Source organism: Ceratotherium simum, chromosome 2 (genome assembly GCF_057802395.1).
Source record: "Ceratotherium simum simum isolate JZ-2026a chromosome 2, ASM5780239v1, whole genome shotgun sequence".
In the NCBI taxonomy this organism is placed as follows: domain Eukaryota; kingdom Metazoa; phylum Chordata; class Mammalia; order Perissodactyla; family Rhinocerotidae; genus Ceratotherium; species Ceratotherium simum.
The window spans coordinates 78,449,172-78,471,263 of record NC_141901.1 but is presented as its reverse complement, the minus strand read 5'-3'; the positions used below and the strand labels follow the sequence as shown (position 1 = coordinate 78,471,263).

The window sequence follows — 22,092 nt, the reverse complement described above, 5'->3', positions numbered from 1 at the left end:
TTAACTTAAATGTTGAGGCATAGCTATTAAAAATCATCCATAATACCTCACTCTTTCTGCTTGTTTGCTCTCAGTTAACAAGTGCCTCTCCATTTATATCTCCCTTCACTAAGATAAAGGGAACATATTATCAGTGATAATGCACCAACTTTACACTCCAACGTATAAGGAATGCTTATTTCCTATTGTACAAAATAAGATAACTGAAAAATAATACAAACATGTATATGGTTCTAGTTTCCAGACTGACAATGATATTCATAACATTTTTCAGAGATCACATAATTTTCTTTTACTTAGATTTTATTAAAATGCTTGACACTTGTGTATAGGGATGTTTTTAACATTTCTATTTATCTGCATTTTTATGATGGTTATTATATATCATTATGAATAGCTAAAAGATCTTAATCTAAAATTTTCTAGAAAATAAAAGTCTGATATTTACTTTAAATTGATCTTTAATAACAGTATTAATACAAAATGTCCCATGCCATTCACTGATATAATTGTAAAATGGATATCTGAATTTTTCCACTGCTCAATTATTCATATTCCTTTTTCTCCTCTAGCTGCTTATCTCCCCTAAGTCTCCTTGCTTCTCTCTCTTCATTTTCTGTGCTATTTCTGTTCTTCTTAGTGCTTAAGTGTCATGCCTGTTGTTTTTGCCAAACCATTACACTGCTCGGCTAACCTTGAGGTCATCTGTTTTGTGATCCAACGAAAGTAAAACATTTTTGACTCTGTGTATTAAGCTGGTCTTATTGTGCCTGTTTTCTGACATTCATCTGGAAAACCAAGATTCATTTTGTTGCCAGTTGCTTCAAGTTGTTTAACCAAGTCCCTATTCAAACATTATTTTTGTATATTTTCTTGGAAAACATTAAGAAACCAATTATAATGATATTTTATATCTTTTAGACTAAAAATTCAATGTCTGAAAAATCAACTTCACTGGCTTTTTAAACCACTGATGATGGAATGGTTTCCTATTAAATAATGCAAAGAAAATGGCTAATCTTAACCCTAAAAGAAATATTCTGGTTTTCCCAGCACTGGTGACTACCCACCCTCAACAGAATAAAATGAAAAATGTAATTTATAAGGTTGCTGAAAAAGTTTCAAAATGTAATGATAACTACTAAGAAACTTAGTTTTCTTTTCTACCAATAGATTTATATATATATATATACATATATATATATATTTTTTTTTTTGTGAGGAAGATCAGGCCTGAGCTAACATCCATGCCAATCCTCCTCTTTTTGCTGAGGAAGACCGGCCCTGAGCTAACATCTATTGCCAATCCTCCTTCTTTTTCTCCCCAAAGCCCCAAGTAGATAGTTGTATGTCATAGTTGCACATCCTTCTAGTTGCTGTATGTGGGACGCGGCCTCAGCATGGCTGGACAAGCAGTGCATCGGTGCGCACCCAGGATCTGAACCCAGGCCACCAGTAGCGGAGCGCACGCACTTAACCACCAAGCCACGGGGCCGGCCCCTAGATTTATATTTTTAATCATCATTTTATTAACCTTTTACCTATAGTATAATTACCTTATTTAACAGAACATATTGAATGTCTAGTTAGTGTCAAGTATCTGTTAGGACCTGGGAGTATAAGGGTAAGCAAAATATAGTCCCTGATCTCATGAAGCTTAGTCTAGTGAGAAAAATGAAACAAAAAGGATTAGCGAAAAATGTATAGCTTTTCCAAAAAACAAAAATCCTGCCGTAAATCTAAACATCACAGAAAATGTGATGCAGCAAACAGCTAGTCTAGGAGTTATACTCTCTCTAAAGCTATCTCCCCATCTGCAAAGTGAAAGAGTGGCCTATCAGTAATTTTCAATATTCTTCTCAAAAAACAGAAAACCCATTTTTAAAAAGCAACAATTTTGTAAAAACCCAATGCATAAAAAAGATAAAAAGAAGACTGTTTTGGTCAAAATGAAAGTGTGTTTCCATTTTGTTCCCCTACAGGTTGCCATCTGGCCCCAAAGCTGCTTTCAAAGAACCTTAGGGTTTGGCAGAAGACGATCTGAAAAACCAATGGCAGGATGGTTTTCACCTTTCAGTGCCAATATACTAGGGTTCTGACTGATCACTTTGAAGACAAGATTTTTCAAATAGAAAGCTTAAAGCAAATTATATTCTTGCCCAAAATTAAAAAACAAAAAATAACACAAAACAAAAAGTTAAGACAGTAAAAAGGAAGTGGGGGGTGTATGGAACCAACTCTTTTTATCTCTGGAGTGGGGGAAATTCCAAAAAGAAAAATAAGTAAGAGATGCATAGCAAGGAGAGCCAAAACCTACTGACTGTATAGGGATGGGCATTCACTGAGTTAACATGCTATGTATGGCCCATTCTCCATGTCACCATCAATTTTCTCAGGCTCAGTAACTGCACTACATCTACTTGATTTCTGCCTTTTCTTGAATAAAAAGCAAATGATTTAGAAGGCAAAACTAACTGCTGTTCCCTCTTATCTTTCTGCCCTATTCTGTCCTTTACCTGAGGGACTACAGCTAAAGAAAATAACAGGTTATAGGAAAGGGAGCAGTTATTTTTAAATCCAACACCACAAATCTTGGGAGTAAGGTGCTATATATACACTAGCAGTCAGTTGTTTAAGATTGTCATTGAAATACAGTGAATCTGAACCTGCTTCTTCTATAATACAGTACATAAGAAGGTAAGTTTTTGCTCCTACACCCAAAATTAAGGTGGCTATTACAAAATAATGAAATGACATTAACCTCTGATACAGAATTAATGAGAAAGAACTCAGGTACTGATAGTAAACTTAATGATATTAACTTTTATTTTATTTGTGATTAGAATGAGAAGACGACTCCTCTCCCAATTCCTGATGTTTGTTAGAATTAAAGCAGTTCTAGGAAAAGCTAGGAAACACACATTACAACTTTAACCTGTGAGATCCCTTATCTTGGGCACCAAACGCAGAAATCAGATCAATTATCCAGAGACTCTTGATTCAGGATTTTTAAACAATTAATAATTCATCCTAATTCAGTTAAAATATGAATTAGAAATGACTTTTTAAGCCTGTGTTTAAAAGAAAGCAAAAATTTTAACTTTCCAAATTTAAAAGTTGAAAACTTCTATTAGTTTAATTTTTAATTAACTCTTTAAAATTACTTAGATTTATGTATTTTAAAAGATTAAATCAAGCATTCCTTTGTACTTTGGTCTATTCTTCACATACAAATAAAAGAGTAACAAATAACAAAGCACATTTACTGAGGGCTAACTTTACACTAAGCACTTTGCTCACTGCCTTAGATACTTTATCTAGATAATTCTTCAAATCAACCCTGAGGTAGGCACTATTTATAGAGAAGCAAACTGAGGCTTAAGGAATTAAATATTTGCCTTAGCCCACACTGCTGGTGAGTGCCACAGTCCAGATCTGAATTCAAGCCTGACTCCAGGGCCCAAGCCCTTTACAGCTGCGCTACACTAAGCATCTAGTACTTTCACCTCTGGGACTATGCAGGGTGGGGGAGGGGAGCACAGGTCACAACAGGATAAAAATTTTGGAACTTAGAGACAGCATCCTTTATAAATCATCTAATTAAATACATATTCCTTTTACCTCTGAAACTATATAAGAGATATATTAGAAAATAACTGTCAGGTCTCTTGTTATTGACTGGAATAAGGGATGAATAAGAAAGAGAGAAAGATCAAAAATAACTGTCAATTCAAGCCTGGATAATATGAAGAATGACCATGGATACAGTAAAGATGTCAGGAAGTACTGATTTACGGAGAAAAATGAATTCTGCTTCATACCCGTTGAACTAAAAATGAGAAGAGTAAAGAAATTAATATTTACTGAGTACTGATTATGTGCCAAGAGCTGTGCTGAGCACCGTACATATGTAATTTTTTATTTAATCCTCCTATAAGCCCTATAAACATAATATTAAATCCTTGTGACAAAAGATGATGCTGAGGCTCTAGATGTTAAGGAACTTGCCCAAGGTCAGACTGCTGATAAGCGACACAACCAGCATTCAAATCCCGATCTGACCAGATCCTAAATGTGCACATTCATCTATATATTTGTAATATTATCAGCAAAAGCAGAACCTTTAAGTGGAGAAATCTAAAGGGCAGGTGTAAATTCATGACTATTTGAAAAAGCAAAATCTAGAAAAGATTTTCTTCAATCATATACGGGCATATTTAATGATTAGCTAATTGAAACACCCTATCATTCAAAGAGAAAAATATTTCCATAGAATTATTTACCTGGCCAGAGTTGAAGTAAGTAATGAAGAACTTCAATATGTTTTTTAAAATCCAAAGCACTTGCAAGTTCTTCTGAATCAGTAAAGACTCTGTTGTTATGGGTGGAAGTCTCTTGCCTCTGACTTAATAATACTGGTCCAAAGCACACGGCCAAATTCTGACAAGTCATCTTATTCACTTCATAATAAGAAGCCACCAATTTCAAATGATCCAACAACATCTTTAGAGTTGCCTAAATTAAATTAAATTAAATTTCACTTAATGTAGTTATACAGGGGCAAATTGAAGGAGACAATTTATAGCAGAAAATATAGATAGGCATCCTGTCACTTTTAAAAAGTTTGTTTCAAAGATTTGCTTGTAAGTTGGATTTTTGGAACTTGAAACATATTTTCTTATAGAAACGTTACACAGGACCCTTAGGTTCCAACAACATAATTTGATCCATTAAAATATGGTTAAAATATATACTCTTTATAAAATGCTCATGAATGCATTCTAAATTTCAGCTGGAGTCCCTAGGAAAATATACCATTTTCCTCTTTTTCTTCTCTCTTCTCCTCTAAAATGATCACAGCAAAGGCTGTGATGGAAAGGGAATTAGGGTAAGAGTGCTCATTTTTAAGCACAGATAAATCCTGTAGTCATAAGTAGGGGACTACCATCCTAAAATCTAGGAAGTTAACCATTTCAGAACGTGGCTAGGTTCTAGCATGATCCAGATTCGGAAAAAGGCCAATGCACTTCTTAACTAATAAATATTTTAAGTAGACAAACCATAGAAAAGGGAAGAATATTATAGTTAGAAACGAAAGAAAAATTTATGTAATAAAATACTATATTTTTTAATCGTTGAAGAAACTAGTAAGGGGCATTTGCTCAAGAAGTAGAGTGGCTATTTAAGCAATTATGGAAAGGAATGATGTTTTTGAAGTAGTGGCATATAATCAATCATTTAACAATAAAATGAGTGTGTAATTTCTTCTTCATAATTGTATTGAAGAAATGAATGCCAAATAAAAACTATAATTTTAAAAAACTATAAAAAAAGAAAAAAATCAAAATGACCTGTTATTTCTGGAGCCAAAAGTGACAAATGGATTTGGTGATTAGAAGGTCATTAGCAACCTTAGCAAGAACAAGTCCAGAGAGATGGGGTAGGAAGCCAGATTACAATGTATTGAGTAGTAAGTGAGTGGTGAAGAAATGATATAGACCAGAATAAACATTCTTTCAATGTTTGGCTGTGAAGGGAAGGAATGAAGAGAGAACGAAAGCTAGAGAAGACTATAATCAACATTTTGAAATCAAAACCAGTCAAATATGTGAATCCAAAAGTGATGTAAACAACAAATATTTGTTTCTCTTTTCCATTCACTATAAATTTCCTAACACAAGTGGGACTCAAAATACATTGACTTCTTAAGGCTATTATCAGCATATTATACTATGAACAACACAAACACACACAGACACATACACACACAACCACAACTGGTTAAATATATTAGGTTCTATCTCAATAGCAAACCAAGAAAAGCAACTTAAAATAAGAAAATCTTTTTTTGATCTACTAAATAATGAGCCAAAAAATGTAGTTGCTGTGTCCCTTTTGAAAAGTAATGTGAAAAAACGTATTAAGAGCCTTAAAATGTTCACATCATTTAAATCAGCAATTCCACTCTGAGATTCTATTCTAAATAAGTAATTCTAACTGAAAAGAAATCTCTGTGTACAAATATATACAAATAGGTTCAAAACCTAATACTATACAAAATAATGATAAATTATGTCAAATCCACTCAGTGGAATATTATGTAACCTTTTTAGAAAGGATGTTAATAACACGAGCTTTAGGGCCGGAAAGACCTAAATTCATGTGACAGACTACAATACTCACAAAAGCTATATAACCTTGGGCAAGTGATTTAAATTCCCTGACACTCATTTCTTCTAAGTAAAATGACACTTATAATTTTACCTTACAGTGGAGAGGGAATATTTCTACCCCTTAACCCCACCCTTCTGCTTCTGCCCACCTCTTTGTAGCTGGTCCCCTCCCCCCATCCAAAGGAGTAGTAATTGCTAATCTAATTGGACAGAGCACAGGACAATCAGAAGACTCAGTAAACTTGTGAATGAAGTTTTTGGGCTTAATGTTCCTACCCACTCACTCTTGCACTTTCTGCCCTCACATGGTAAGAAACATAGGCAAAGTCAGCTTCATGTGGACAAACCCAGCCACGTCTCTATTTTCCCTCTGGTTCTAAGGAACAACAGCTCAAGTTAGGCTAAGATTGGTTCTGCAGACCCAGCCATCCTTCTATGTCTGTCGCAGGCATACCTAAAGATATTGGTCCCAAGATTTAGACTGTGGGGAAGAGGCAAATGGGAAGAGGTAAGGAGGAAGGAAATGGTGATGGTAAGGGTTGCTTAAGTCTTGAGGCCAAGCCATATGCACTAAAACAGTTACTATATTTTTAAAATACTAAAAGGAAATAAACCAAAATGTTAATTATAGTTGCCTTTGGATATTGATAACTGCAATTTTCTATTCTTCTTTTCTATATTTTCCCAATTTTTTCTATAATAAACATATATTATTTTAACACTAACATAACCATACTCTTTAAAAACTTACAGGGAGTATTGTACCTAGACTAAAATCATATCCAGAAAAGATAAAATTATTTTCTAGATTTACTCTGTTTAAGAAGCAGTTTCTAGATTTATGCAATTTAGGGAACCTTAGTAAAGACCAAGCTTAAACTCATGAGTGCCACAAATGTCAAATACCTAAAAAATTATTTGTAGCTCTGGAGCTAACCACATAATTCATTAACTGGCTTTCCGGAAAAATGTACAACAACTATGCTTACCTTCTCAACATCAGGCAGACAATCCAGCAGGTCAACAGCATACTTAGAGTCACTGGGGTCATTCTCACAACCACTTGATGACATTTTCAAAGGATTTTTTGCCATTGCATCTAATACAGCCTCATAAAGCTGCTTTGTTATCAGAGGAGAAGGAAGTTCTCTTAAATAATCCTTAAGAACACCTTTAGAAAAACAAACAAATGACAGACAGTTGGCGACTGGTCTTCAGAGTGAAATAAAAAACGGTGAATTTTTTTTTTAAATTTAAGTATTATTATAGCCAATTTTTAATATTCTGAAAAAAATAAAAGCAACAACATAAAAAGAAACTATTATAACAAACACTAGTATTTCGTATTCTTATAAATTGCCTCGGTAAGTGACTTTTTGTTTTGAAAGCATGCTAAAAATGCACACACACAATTTCCAATTATCATATATATTAGGTTTGTTACCCATAAAGTGAGCAATTCTTGATACATATACTCTATTGATTCTGCCCCTCTATAATTTTATTTATTTATTTTTCCCCCAAAGCCCCAGTAGACAGTTGTATGTCATAGTTGCACATCCTTCTAGTTGCTGTATGTGGGACGCAGCCTCAGCATGGCTGGAGAAGCCGTGCTTTTGGTGCGAGCCTGGGATCTGAACCCAGGCCGCCAGTAGCAGAGCGCGTGCTCTTAACCGCTAAGCCACGGGGCCGGCCCCCTGCCCCCCTATAAAGAGCTCCTCTAAATGCATGTAAAACAAAAGTTAAGAAAGCTAAGCATATTACAATTAATATTAATTGTAAATTATTCCAATTACATGAATTTTGAATTTCTAGATTTTTAATTGATAAAGAATACCAATGGTCCATGTACAGCATGGTGACGACAGTTAATAATACTGTATTGCATTTTTGAAAGGTGTTAAAGGAGCAGATATTTTTTTGTGTGTGAGGAAGATCAGCCCTGAGCTAACATCCACGCCAATCCTCCTCTTTCTGCTGAGGAATACTGGCCCTGAGCTAACATCCGGTGGATCTTCCTCCACTTTATGTAGGACACCGCCACAGCATGGCCTGACAAGCGGTGCGTCGGTGCGTGCCCGGGATCCAAACCCAGGCCGCCAGCAGCAGAGCGCGCGCACTTAACTGCTACACCATGGGGCCGGCCCAAGAGCAGATCTTTTTTTATTTGTTCATTTACTGACAAGATAAAGAATATTCTCCCTAACATTGCTTTGTAGATTTTGGTGTTGTATCCAAAGAGGAAGTTGGATCAAAATATCCACTTGAATAAACTGGAATCACATCTTCCTGCTATGCCATATGATTTTTAAAATCAGAGAAGGGAATTTTGATAGCTTTAGAGTGATTTATCTTGGGAAAGGATCAACTTAATGTCTGTTTTGTTTTTTTTTAATTGACGTATAATTGACGTATAAGAATAGATCTTAAAAGTTCTTATCACAGAAAAAAATTTTTGTAACTATGTATGACGACGGATGTTAACTAGACTTATTGTGGTGATTGTTTAACACATTACATACAAATATCGAATCATTATGTTGTACATCTATGTTATATGTCAATTATACCTCAATAAAAAAAAGAAAAGAATACCAATGGTCCAAAGGCCTTCCAAATAAGTGAGCTATATAAATATATTTCCTCTTTAATACAGAAGATGTGTTAAACGTATATACTGGATGGCTGGATAATTTCTAATCTACACTATTGTATGGAAGAAAAAAATTATTCCTAAAACCAAACGAAATCAAAAGCCAAGAGCAGAAATCATCAGACTTATCACTATATTAGGAGTGAGGGAAGCCAATTCCAAACACACTACAAGGGGTGATGAACTAAGAGAGATCACTTATGCAGTACAGGAAACAGGAAAGGTTAATTAATGGTTGTTACATATAAGCAAGGTAGGTAAGATACTAGCTAAAGGCTGGAATGTGATCACTAGAAAAACAGAAGACATTTCTGACATCAAAAACCTAAATATAGACAATAATGATTCAGAACATGCTCTCAGCTTAACTGAGAACTTAGTTTCAAAGCTTAGTTTGAACTTAAACATGATCATATAGGAAGCTTCCCGTCTGATAATCTTTTTAAATTTTGATAGTTACATGGTTCCTTAGTTTCTTATGCATCCTTCCAGTGTTTATTTATGCAAATATAAATAATGTATTACTATTTGTTCTCCTTTATTAAATAAAAGATAGCATATACGTCCTGTTCTGTTTCTTGCTTTTTCATTTAACATCATATCCTTGAGATCTTTTCAGTACACAGAGAGCTTCCTCAATCATTTTTACAGTCACATCATAGCATTCCAAATTATGGATGTCCCATTGTTTTATCTAGTCAGTCAGTGCAGATGGATACTTGGGTTGTTTCTAATCTTTTGTTATTCCAAAATATGCTATGATGAATAACCTTGCACATCATTACTTTGTATGTATGCAGGTATGTCTATAGGATAAATTCCCACAACAGGACTGCTAAGCCAAAAATGCACTTAATAATTTTAAGGGAAAAGGAGGAGTAAGTACAGTTCCTAGGTTTGGGGCTTGAGCATCTAGGTGGATAGTAGTGCCTTTACTTTAAACAGGAAAAAAGGAGGAAAACTATGTTTTGGGGGATAGAATGGAGTTTCATTTTGAACATGTTAAGCTTAAGGTATCTATGGGACATTCAAGGCTGCTGGATACAAGCATCTGAGGCTCAGGAAAGAGATGGCTGGAAACACAGATCTGAGAATGATCAACTTAAGGATGATAACTGGAAACCTGGGAATGATGGAGATAACCAGGGAGGCATACAGAGTGATATGAGAAGGCCCTCAAGAACATCAGCTCTTAAGGGCACATCAGAAAGAGGATCTTCCAAAGGTGACCGAGGAAGAATGGCTAAAGAGGCATGAGTGGTAAGAAGAGGCGGGGATGGGATTCGGGGAGACTGGCAAATATGCCGCCAAGGAAGTCAAGGAAAGAATGTTTCAAGAAAGACTCTATGGTATCAATTATACCCAACAATAGTTAGGTAAGAACTGTGTTAAATATTATAGAGAACAGTGTTTCTCAAACTTGGCTGCACACTGAAATAACCTGAGGAACTTTAAAAAAATAGATTCCAGAGCCTACAGCAGCTCTACTAAACCATAATCTCCAAGGGTCAGGGCTCATTTCCCTGTATTTTTAACAAATTCCTGTTGTGCTTCTAAGGCAGCAGGTTTTTGTAACAAAGAATAAGAAACAATGAGATAATTTAAGGCAACGACCAAAAAATGTCCACCAGAGAAGGAAGTCAGCAATGTTGGTAAACATAGTCTAGGAGAATGAAAGACAGAGAAGTCAGGTTGCAGTTTGTTAGAAAGTGAATAATGTTAAAGAAATAGAGAAAGAGAAAGAAAGATAGGCAACCTGCTCCAGAAATCCGACTTTGAGAGAAGGTGATAACACAGAGGACCAAAGTAAGGACTTTTTTCAAGATGGAAGAGACTTGAACTTTTAAATGTTAATGTAAAGAAGATATTACAATGGTTTTCAAGGTCCAGCAGAGAGGAATATAATCAAGTGAGCAAAGACTCCAGAGAAAGGAAGAAGCGACTTCTGAGAACACATGAAGGAATTAAAATTAGTTCAAAATGTAAGGAAGGTCATTTCTATACCGTTACAGAAAGGATAGTGGAAGAGTGGAAAGGATGTATGCCAAAGAAGGCATGCTGGCAGGCTGGATCACAAAGTAAAGGAAGTTCCCATCGGATGGCTTCTATTTTCTCTGTCAAGTTAGGAGGCAAGGTCATCTGCTAAGAGTGACATGGGTGACATGAGATTTGAGGAGTGAGAAGATATTAAATGGACACTCTGGAGAACGACAAAAAGAGAGAGGGAAAGAGCAAATAAGAAAACATTAGCAGGTACCACTGAAAGCCTAGTCAATTTTGAAGTTCATGGATTTATACCGCTACCAAGACATACCCTTGTGTGATTTTTTTTCTAGTAGCAATCAGCAACCCAGATACAGGCTAGAAAAACAGACCAGTGCTTCCAGCCAAGATGGAACAATAGGGACTAAATTTACCTTTCTGCCTGCAACAACTGGCAACACCAGACAAAATATCTGAAAAAACCTATGTCCAACACATTGGACATCAGGCAAAGAAGGATAGTGATCTCTGATGGATGGAAGACAAACAAGGTGTGCCCATAACTGCCCCAGCTCACTCCCTGGAAAGACTTTCCAGGTCACAGTGAGAAAGTGGAAAGCCAGGAAGCTAACAGGTCTAGCTAAGTTGAGGAGAGAAAGCTAGAAATCTAAGGAGGCCAAAGTGGCTACAGCTTGCAGGGCAGAGTATTAGAGAGTCAAGAGATGCCCAGAAAGAACTCTGGAGATCTGCAAGGATCCCCCTGAGTCTTCATCTGAGTACTGATCAGAACATGCAGGTGAGGAAACTACCAAAGGCTGGCGAAAGAACCACCCAAAAGGATTAGAGGGAACAATTTGGGGAGCTTACATTGGCTGGCAATAGCTCCTGTTCTGAGCAACTTCATAATTCATGGCATTTGGATACAGTACTGTTATAGGTTGAACTGTGTCCCCCACAAAAAGATATATTTAAGTCCTAACCTCCAGTACCTTAGAATGTGACCTTGTTTGAAATAGGATCTTTAAAGAAGAAATCAAGTTAAAATGAGGTCATTAGGGTGGGCCCCAATACAATATGACTGATGTCCTTATAAAAAGGGGAAATTTGGACACAGAGACAGACATACACAGAGGGCCATGCACATGGGAAGAACATCATGTGAAGACAGAGGATTGGAGTGATCTATCCACAAGCCAAGGAATGCCAAAGCTTGCCAACAAAATGCCAAAAGCCAGGAAGAAGCAAGGAAGGATTCCTCTACAGGTTTCAGAGGGAGCAGGGCCCTGCTGACACTTTGATTTTGGACTCCCAGCCTCCAGAACCATGAGACAATAAATTTCTGTTGTTTTAACCACCTACTTTGTGGCACTTTGTTACGGTAGCCATAGGAAACTAACATAAGTACATAGAAGGGTTTTGCTTCAGTAGTGAATCAAAGAACTAGAAAAAGAGGATCCTCGTTTAAAAGCTGCTCTCATTCTGCTTAAAAGCATAACTAAAAAGGATCCAACTCTTTCCAAGTTACTTAACTGCATACCAGAACAAAGCTCAAAAGTATTTATAGGAATACAAAAATATCCAGCACCCCAGAAGGTAAAATTCACAATGTCTGACATCCAATAAAAAATTACCAGCCATATAAAGAAGCAGGCAAATATGACCTATAATGAGGAGAAAAATCAATTGAAGCTGACCCAGAAATGACATAGATGATAGAATTAGTAGACAAGGACATTAAAAGTTATTATATGGTATTTCATATGTCCAAGAAGCTAGAAGAAAGACTGAACATGTTAAGTAGAGACATAGAAGGTATGAAAAAAAAATCAAACTTCAAGTAGTGAAAACTAAAATGTCTGGGCCTTAAAATATAGTGGATGAGATTAATATCAGAAGAAAAGATTAATGACTTGAAGAGACAGCAATAGAAACAATTTAAAATGAAACAGATTGGGCCGGCCCCGTGGCTTAGCGGTTAAGTGCGCGCGCTCCGCTGCTGGCGGCCCAGGTTCGGATCCCAGGCGCGCACAGACGCACCGCCTCTCCGGCCATGCTGGGGCCGCGTCCCACATACAGCCACTAGAAGGCTGTGCAACTATGACATACAACTATCTACTGGGGCTTTGGGGGGAAAATAAATAAATAAATAAAATCTTAAAATGAAACATTAAAAAAAAAGACTGGAAAAAATGAACAGAGTATCAGTGAGCTGTAGAACAAATACAAGTGATCTAATATAGGTGTAACTGAAGTCTTTAAAGGAAAGGGGGCGGTAGAGGATGGTTGGTGAGTCAAAATGACAATCATAGAGATTTCAACACCCCTTTCTCAACATGTCAAAAGAAAACAAGGCATGGAACAACATTATTAATCAACTTGACTGTATTGATAATTATAGCATATTACATCCCAAAACACCAGAATACACATTCTTTTCAAGGGTTCAAATGGGACATTCACCACAAAAGATCATATGGTAGGCCTTAAAATAAGTCTAAATAAATACAAAAAGATTCAAACCACATGAAGTATGTTCTATCATTACAATTGAATTAAATGAGAAATTAATAATAGGAAGATATCTGGAAAATTCCCTAAATATCTGACACAAACTAACACACTTCTAAATAACCCATGGGTCAAAGAAGAAAGCAAAAAGAATATTAGAAGTATTTTGAACAGAATGAAAATGAAAACACAACATAACAAAATTTGTGGGATGCAGTTAAAGCAGAGTTTAGAGGGAAATCTATAGCACTAAATGTCTACATTAGGAAAGAAGGAAGGTCCCAAATCAATGGTCTGTTTCCATCTTAAGAAACTAGAAAAAGAGGAGCATATTATATTCAAAGTAAGTAGAAGGAAAATATAAAGATCAGAGTAGAAATTAATGAGATAAATAATAGAAAAACAACAGAGAAAATCAACAAAACCAAAAGTTGGTTCTTTGAAAAGATCAACAAAATTGACAAATCTTCAACTAGGCTGATCAAGAGAAAAAGAGAGAAGACTCAAACTACTAAAATCAGGAATGAAAGAGGGGACATCACTTTCAACCTTACAGAAATAAAAAGGATTATAAGTGAATACTATGAACAACTATATGCCAATAAATTAGATAATTCAGATGAAAGTTAGAACTCATAGAAAGATATAAACTACTGAAATTGACTCAGAAAGAAACAGAAAATCTGCATAGACTTATAACAAGAGATTGAATTAGTAATTTTAAAACTTGCCACAAAAGAAAGCCGAGGCCCAGATGGTTTTACTGATAAATACTACCAAATATTGAAAGAAGAATTAATACCAATTCTTCACAAACTCTTCCCAAAAATAAAACAGAGGAGAATACTTCCCAACTCACTCTATAAGGCCAGTATTACCACAATACCAAAAACCAGACAAAGACGTTGCAAGGAAACTAGAAACCAATATCTTTTAGGAATGCAGACACAAAATTCCTCAACAAAATACTAGCACACTAAATGCAGAAACACATTAAAAAAGAATAAAAGAGTATACATCCTGACCAAGTGGGATTTATCTCAGGAATGCAAGGTTGGCTTAACATCTGAAAACCAATTAATGTAATATATCAATAGAATAAAGGACAAAAACCACATGATCTTTTCAAAAGACTCAGAAAAGTCACTGAACAAAATTCAACATCCTTTCATGCTAAAAACACTCAAAAAATTTGGAATAGAAGGGAAGTTCCGCAATCTGATACAGGAGATCTATGAAAAACTAGCATCATAACTAATAGTCAAAGACCGAATGCTTTTCTCCTAAAACCAGGAATAAGATAAGGATGTTCACTCTTGCCACTGCTGTTCAACATTATATTGGAGGTTCTAGCCAGGGCAATTAGGCAGGAAAAGGATATAAAAAGGATCCATTTTGGAAAGAGAGAAGTAAAACTACGTGTATCTATTTGCATATGACAATCTTGTATATAAAATCCTAAGGAATTCACTAAAAAAACTAATAACGAGTTTAGCAAAGTAAAAGATCAATATGCAAAAATCAACTGTATTTCTATACACTAAAAATGAACAGTCCAAAAAGAAAATTAAGATAACTCCATTTACAATAGCATCAAAAATAATTAAATATTTAGGAATAAATTTAACAAAAGAAGCACAAAACTTGTACTCTGAAAACTAAAAATCAGTTATGAAAGAAATTAAAGAATAACTAAATAGATGGAAAGCTATCTCATATTCATAGATCAGAAGACTTAATACTGTTAAGATGACAATACTCCCCAAATTATTACAGATTCAATGTACAAGATATCAAAACCCCAGCTAGCTTTTTCACAGAAATTTACAAGCTGATCCTGAAATTCATATGGAAATGCAAGTGACCCAAAATAGCCAAAAAGTCTTGAAAAAGAAGAACAACACTGGAGGACTAACACCTCCCAATTTCAAAATTAACTAGAAAGCTTCAGTAATCAAACCAGTGTGATACTGGCAAAAGGACAGACATACAGATCAATGAAATAGAATTGGGTGTCCAGAAATAAACCCTCACATTCATGGCCAATTGATTCTTGACTAGGTCCAAAGACAATTCAATGGAGAAAGACTAGTCTTTTAACAAATGGATTCTGGATTGGTCATTTGTATGTTAAAATCACTTAGGATGATGGCAGAACTTTGGTTGGAAATATAAACATAGGAGAGATATCAAAGTCTTCACTGAATAAAGAGGAATGTCCAAGAGTTCTGTAGATGATGTTAAATATTAGATAGGAAAGGTAAAGGTGGTGTAGGAATGTGCCATAAGCCTCAAGAGAACCTTATTCCTCAAGAAAGTATAAGTTTCTACTCAAAAGTGAAAAGATAATAATCTGGAAATAGCACTGGGAAACCAAGAGAATACTGACCAAACTTCTTCCTTGACATATATGAAGAGATATGACATACATAAAGTGCTTGGAATATCATAACAATCAATACATGTGATGATAATGATAAAGCATTTTGTACACATTGGCATGCAATAATTGTTTATCCCTATTCCTTAACTTATACCATGTGATCTTTACTACTATCATTAGTTTTGCAGTCTAAACCCACCCACACTGAATAGCAACATTCAGTGTAAAGAGGACAAGTGAGTTACAATTAGAAAATGGAAATGCAATTTTCCATAGCTGCCAAATAAAAAAACTACTAACCCCCTAGGGCATGATTTTTAAAACAAGGATTCCATATTTGTTCCTTGACAAAGCAAGACTTGTTAGTTCTAACAAAACTCAATATGCCTCTCAAGTTTGAGACTTGCCCTATAATGCAATTATATTAAATTAAAACCTAAAAGATTCCCAGAAAAGATAACTTTATAACTTAGTGAAACATATATTTCAAATGTCATTATCTTTTATATAATTAATATACTAAACAACCATAATATAAATGGAAATTTTAAATTAATCCAAATTCAAGATTACTTATTTCACTATAATTTGAGGGCAAATAAAGGAGAATTATTATTAACAAATATATTAAGCACTTAAAAGTATGCTCAATGAAAATTACGTTCAATGAAGTAAAAGTTATAGTTTCTTTTCTATAAGCAGACAAAGAGTTCATAGGAAAAATAAAAGATTTTATAAAATGATACAGAAAGGAGGTATTTACACTATGTTTTGACATATACTATGTAACTACTCATAGACCTAAAAATTAGCTATATGGCCTTATCCCAAAAACTTAGTGACAGACAGGAGCATCTTAAGCCATATTGCCTTCTTTGTATCTTTCAAACACTTTGGGGACATAAAAACCTTAAGATAATAAGTTTGTGGTGACAATCTTGAACACTATAGGAGCTACTTAAGAGAGACTTGGGGAAAAGTTATAATGGAGAAGTTTAGTACAACACAGTAAACCTTTTATCACGTACTTGAAGAAAATGCAGGCAATTATAGGTAAATAAAGAACTGGCTCTGGCTACATCTCTTAAGCTGCTCTGTAATAGTTTGCTCTGTAATAGTTAGATACTATGAAACCATATGCCTCTCACCTGCATAGGCACAAGGACCAACTATACAGGAAAGTTCTACTCATCCCCATGATGGGATATAGGTATCACCATACTAAAGGAAAAAAAAAAAGCATTCTAATCACTAAAACTACTTCTACCTCTCAGAGGCTGGTTTGTAGTACCCATATTTTATTAATTCTCAACCACAAAATTGTTCTCTCTGCCTAGAACTCTGGCCCCAGATCTTTCAATGGTTAACCATAGGTGTTCCTCCTTGTATATTAAAACTAGCTGTCTCTGTGTCTGTATTCCTTTTTAGACTAATATTCTTGAGGGCAGAGATTATCTCTTACCCCTCATTGTATTCCAAATACCCTAGCAAAGTATCTAGCATACAGTAAGCATTCAATATATGATGGTTGGATGGATATCATCTTTCTACTAGCAATAGCAAGACTATGAAGATTAATATACTAAACAACCTCACTCTTCAAGTGAGACTCTGTCCCCTGGGAAAGTGCCCTTATCCTCTACCAGCCCCCACCATAAGAAAAGATTAACTCACTAGAACCAGAATATTGAAAATACAGGTACAGAACCACGAGAATCATTCTTCCTCAGGTAAAACTTAGATAGTAAAGATATATTAGAGTAGGTAGATTTGAATGTAGAATCACTGACGTTTCCTGAAGTTAGCACCACAAATTAATTTTTAAAATTCATTAATCTACCCCACCCTACCTCATTTACTCTTTCTGAACTTACTGCTTTCGTTAGCCATACTCTATATGCGTTACTCAGATCAAATGGCTCTCATATACTGCCTCAGTATATTTTGGTTGCTAAATCCATGAGCATTCCTCAATGTTTTGCATTCCTTAGTGTTTATACAGTTTAGACCTCTGTGTTCAACCCAGGTGAAGAAAAACAGAAGTAATTGTAAGTGGAAGTTAATGTGCCAGAGATCAGAGAACATATGTATGATGGGAAAAATGTATATTTACTAAGTCTAAGTGAAGAAAATTATTAATGGTTTAAAGATAATTTCTGGCTTATTTCTGATCAAGTTTTCTTTCAAAGGAAAATAAAAGAATTAAGGTAGGACTAAAATCAGAAAAAGGTATGGCCAAATGAACTTTTAAGTACTGAACCCAGATACTGATTGTGTAGTACTGACACATGAAGTCTATTTTACAGTGGGCAGACACATTCAAATTGAATTTTCCTCCTCAGGAGACTTATTCTTTTCTAATAATCACTAAATAATAAACATTTTGACTTTTCTAATTTCTTCTATTGTTCTCTTTGGTGAGTAAGTCCCATAATAACTATGAATAGATTTCATACCTTAAATTTTGTAACTGACTGAAAAAATCTGGTTGGTCAGGCGTACTTCATTCTATTCCAGACAAACCAACTACTAAGAACACATTCAACTGTAAGTAAACTCTTTCACTCACTTCATTAATTTCTCATTTTTTAGACCTACTGAACTGTTAATTATATTTCAAAGTTTACTCAGAAATGTGAGTTCACATGGAACAAACACATGAAGCAACACCATTACTGGCCAATTTCCCAAATCAACAATACCCTTTATTTTGAGAAACGATGACACCTTGTGTATAATTTATTGCAATTCCAGTGATATTTCTCAGACAAATCTTAAATCATTTCACTGCTTTTTTATCAAGACAGAAAATAGCTCTGGGTTCTTTTGAAAAGCAGCTTTACTGAAATGGAATAATATAAAGAATATAGCCAAGAAAATCATGGAAATTCTCAATTTTAGAAAAGTATGCTATAATTCTAACATTCATTGACTTATTGTTCTTATCTACTGCATATACTGCAAATCTCCAACTAAGGACCTTCTCTTATAGCAAATAATCAATTCAAACTACATCATTTCATCTTTTTAAATCATGTATGTTTGACATAATTTTTATTTCTAAGATAAGGCTTCACCAAGACAAAAATCTCCTTTCATTTACTTATAGAGTGTAATTCTCTGAGAATTGCTATTTATAAAATTTCTCTTTAATGAATTCATAAAATGGGTTCTTTGCTGATTTTGTTAATTACATATTAAGGAAAAATTCTACTTTTTTGTATAAATGATCTTTTTTTAATAGAAATGATAAGCCTTCTTCCTTTATGAAAATAAAAGTAACCATTCTTTCTTTTTTTTTTTTAATTTTATTTATTTATTTTTTTTCCCCCAAAGCCCCAGTAGATAGTTGTATGTCATAGCTGCACATCCCCCTAGTTGCTGTATGTGGAACGCGGCCTCAGCATGGCCTGAGAAGCGGTGCATCGGTGTGCACCCGGGATCCGAACCTGGGCCGCCAGCAGCGGAGCGCGCGCACTTAACCGCTAAGCCACGGAGCCGGCCCCCATTATTTCTGATTTGCTAAAATTTATAAGAAATAAAAAGTGCCTTGGTTCGTTTTCTCTTAGAATTAAAATGCTTGGGATCAAAGTTTTGGTTATCCAAGAGTATACATTAAATACTCTATGAAAATACAGTCATTCAGAGTTCAGAGACTGGGAACCTCAACTATTAGAAAGCCTCAATCCTAAAAGTAAGCTTTAAGGATTTCAACTAACAAAAATCCTTTAATATGTGCAAGTGGAACCTTCCTCAAATTCTCACCTAGAAAATTAATTGTATGTAAAATAAGAAAGCAAATTAGAAGAGATAAACAAACACCATTACAGCAAGGAAAAAAATGGTAGTTGACAGTAGAGACAAGGGAAAGAACTATCAAAATACATAAGAGATGTGAAGATCCATACCAAAGCATCTATAGGTGAAAAGATATGATATCAGATATGCTCAAAACAATCCAAGTTTGGGGAGAATCAAATGAGGGCTATAAATGAGACAGGTTTGGTCATGTGTTGTTTATGGAAGCCAGGTGATGGATAAAGAGGGTTTATCACAGTATTCTCCCTACTTTTATATATGCTTGAAAACTTTGCTAATAAAAACAACAACAAAAACACAGAATTATAAGCCAGTAGTCCCTGAAGATATCAATTAATTATGAATAATCTCCTAATAGCCCAATTCAAAGGGCTTTTTTCTGTTCTCATCTTACATGATCTCTCCACAGAATGACACTGCATTACACCTTTCCTTACACTCTGTTGTCTTGTTCCCCAAACTTTCTGACTTGTTTTCTCTCAGTCTCTTTAGCTGTTTCTTCTTTCTTTGCCTGCCTCCAAAGTTTGGAGATCCTCAAAGTTCTTGTCTTTTCAAACTTCATGGACATTTGCAAGGTGTTAATTACAACTATGTGCCAATGTCCCTCAAATTGCCATTTTCCACCTCCCTCTCCCAGGGGTACTAGAAGTGTGTTTCCAATGCTGTACTTTGCTATACTTGGATTATATTCACCACTTGGGTAAATAAAAGACCCCTCAAATTCTACTCCATCCTCTCCTTAGCTATAGATGAGTACTTGCAACTTTGCTTGACGTATCCGCTTGGATCTCCTCCTAGTACCTCAAAGTCAATATATAAATTTGAAAAGAAACCCAATTCATAACCTTTCTCTCCATTTCTCCACTAAAAGCAGGCTCTCCTCTCAGCTTTTTTTTTTTTTTTTTTTGTGAGGGAGATCAGCCCTGAGCTAACATCCGTACTAATCCTCCTCTTTTTGCTGAGGAAGACCGGCTCTGAGCTAACATCTATTGCCAATCCTCCTCCTTTTTTTTTCTTCCCCAAAGCCCCAGTAGATAGTTGTATGTCATAGTTACACATCCTTCTAGTTGCTGTACGTGGGACGTGGCCTCAGCATGGCCGGAGAAGCGGTGCGCCAGTGCGCCACCGGGATCCCAACCCGGGCGGCCAGTAGCCTTAACCGCTAAGCCACAGGGCCAGCCCTCAGCTTTCTTATTTCTGCTAATGGTACTCAATCAACCAGCTGTCAAAGTCATGTTTGTTTGCGCTCTCTCTTCATATCCTTTCAATTCTATTCTTTCCTATTGCTACTGCTACAGTACTCCTTCAGCTCTCATTACCTTTTTGCTGGGATTACTGCCAAGGCTCCCTAACTGGTTTTCCTTCCCCTGGTCTCTTCTAATTTCAATCTATCACATAGAGTTGCCAGATTAATATTCCTGAAGACTATCTCTAAAGATTTCACTCCCTGCTCAAAAATCTTTGATGGATCCCCTCTGCCTAGTAAACAAATCTAAATTTTCTAACCAGATAGTCAATGCCTTTACATTACCTAAGCTCCAGTCAAACTGACCTCTAATGGCATCTTATTTATCCCTTTATAAAAAGGTACCCTTTTCCTTTTGCTAGCTACTACAGCTAATTCAATGTAGCTCTTCCCCCAGAATTTGCTGGCTGTTTAAGGGCAGGGACCTCCCCAGAGAAAATAACACAGTAGTGTTCGTGAAAGAAGGAAAATAAGACTTCAGAATAAAACCAAATTAAATTTAGGCTACAAAATAGTATTTCAGTTCTCTCTCCTGCAGATGTAGTTTTTCCAGAATGTGTACATAAAATGAAATCTATTTATTACCTGTTATTACATTTATATCTGGGTACTGGTTTTCACACAGCCCAACAGCTTTGCTATCCCTCTCAAAAGCCTCTCGAAGTTCTTTCTTGACTGCTGCCGAACCACATAATCGGTACAGGCCTACTACCTAGAAATAAAATTATGGCCACATTATGGTAAATATATAAAAATATATATATAATAGTACAGTATGTATAAATCACGTAAACTTAGCAATCAACTATGTTCTAATGGCATTTATTTTAAAATACCTAAAACATAGCTTTTGAAATCTCACCATTGATTATATTGATTAGTTTAATAAAAACATTCTATTCTTTCATTTAAATTCAAACAATATACTATGCTTTCTGTAGTGCTGGTTATCTTATCTTAAGCAAAGATACAATCTCTTCCCTTTAGTCTTATATGCTCAACCGATATCTCCATGCCCCAAGATCATGCCCTTTCACATCTTTTGCTCTAGACTGAAGTAACAGCACAGTGGTTAAATAGGGGTTTTGGATTCAAAAAGCCCCACTCTATCACATCACTCTTTGCTTGGTGAATTTGGGCAAGTTATTTAATCTCATTAAAACTCAGTTTATTTATCCATAAAGAAGAATACACTAGTTGAAATAAGGTTCCAGTAAACTACTGGCATAAAGTTATCTTTTTAGAAAAAAAAGATTCTTAGGAAGAAATAAAAACAAATCTAGGATTTCTTTAACTTATCAAATTAACTGATTATAAAGTGATGGAA

At 35.3% G+C, this 22,092-nt stretch overlaps 1 protein-coding gene across 3 annotated transcripts in view; it reads right to left on the bottom strand.

Annotated features, from left to right (window-relative positions):
* SYDE2 (synapse defective Rho GTPase homolog 2) overlaps positions 1 to 22,092 on the bottom strand; it is a 49,519-nt gene that overhangs the window by 6,957 nt on the left and 20,470 nt on the right. For 2 of the 3 annotated variants that reach the window (XM_087448280.1, XM_004431560.3), the window contains exons 4-6: positions 21,351 to 21,477; positions 7,163 to 7,344; positions 4,284 to 4,515 (exon numbers count right to left, since the gene is read on the bottom strand). In XM_087448280.1, coding sequence (XP_087304406.1) covers positions 4,284 to 4,515; positions 7,163 to 7,344; positions 21,351 to 21,477 — 541 coding nt within the window. The remainder of the gene's footprint in view (positions 1 to 4,283; positions 4,516 to 7,162; positions 7,345 to 21,350; positions 21,478 to 22,092) is intronic. The other variant, XM_087448285.1, reaches the window with a different exon arrangement.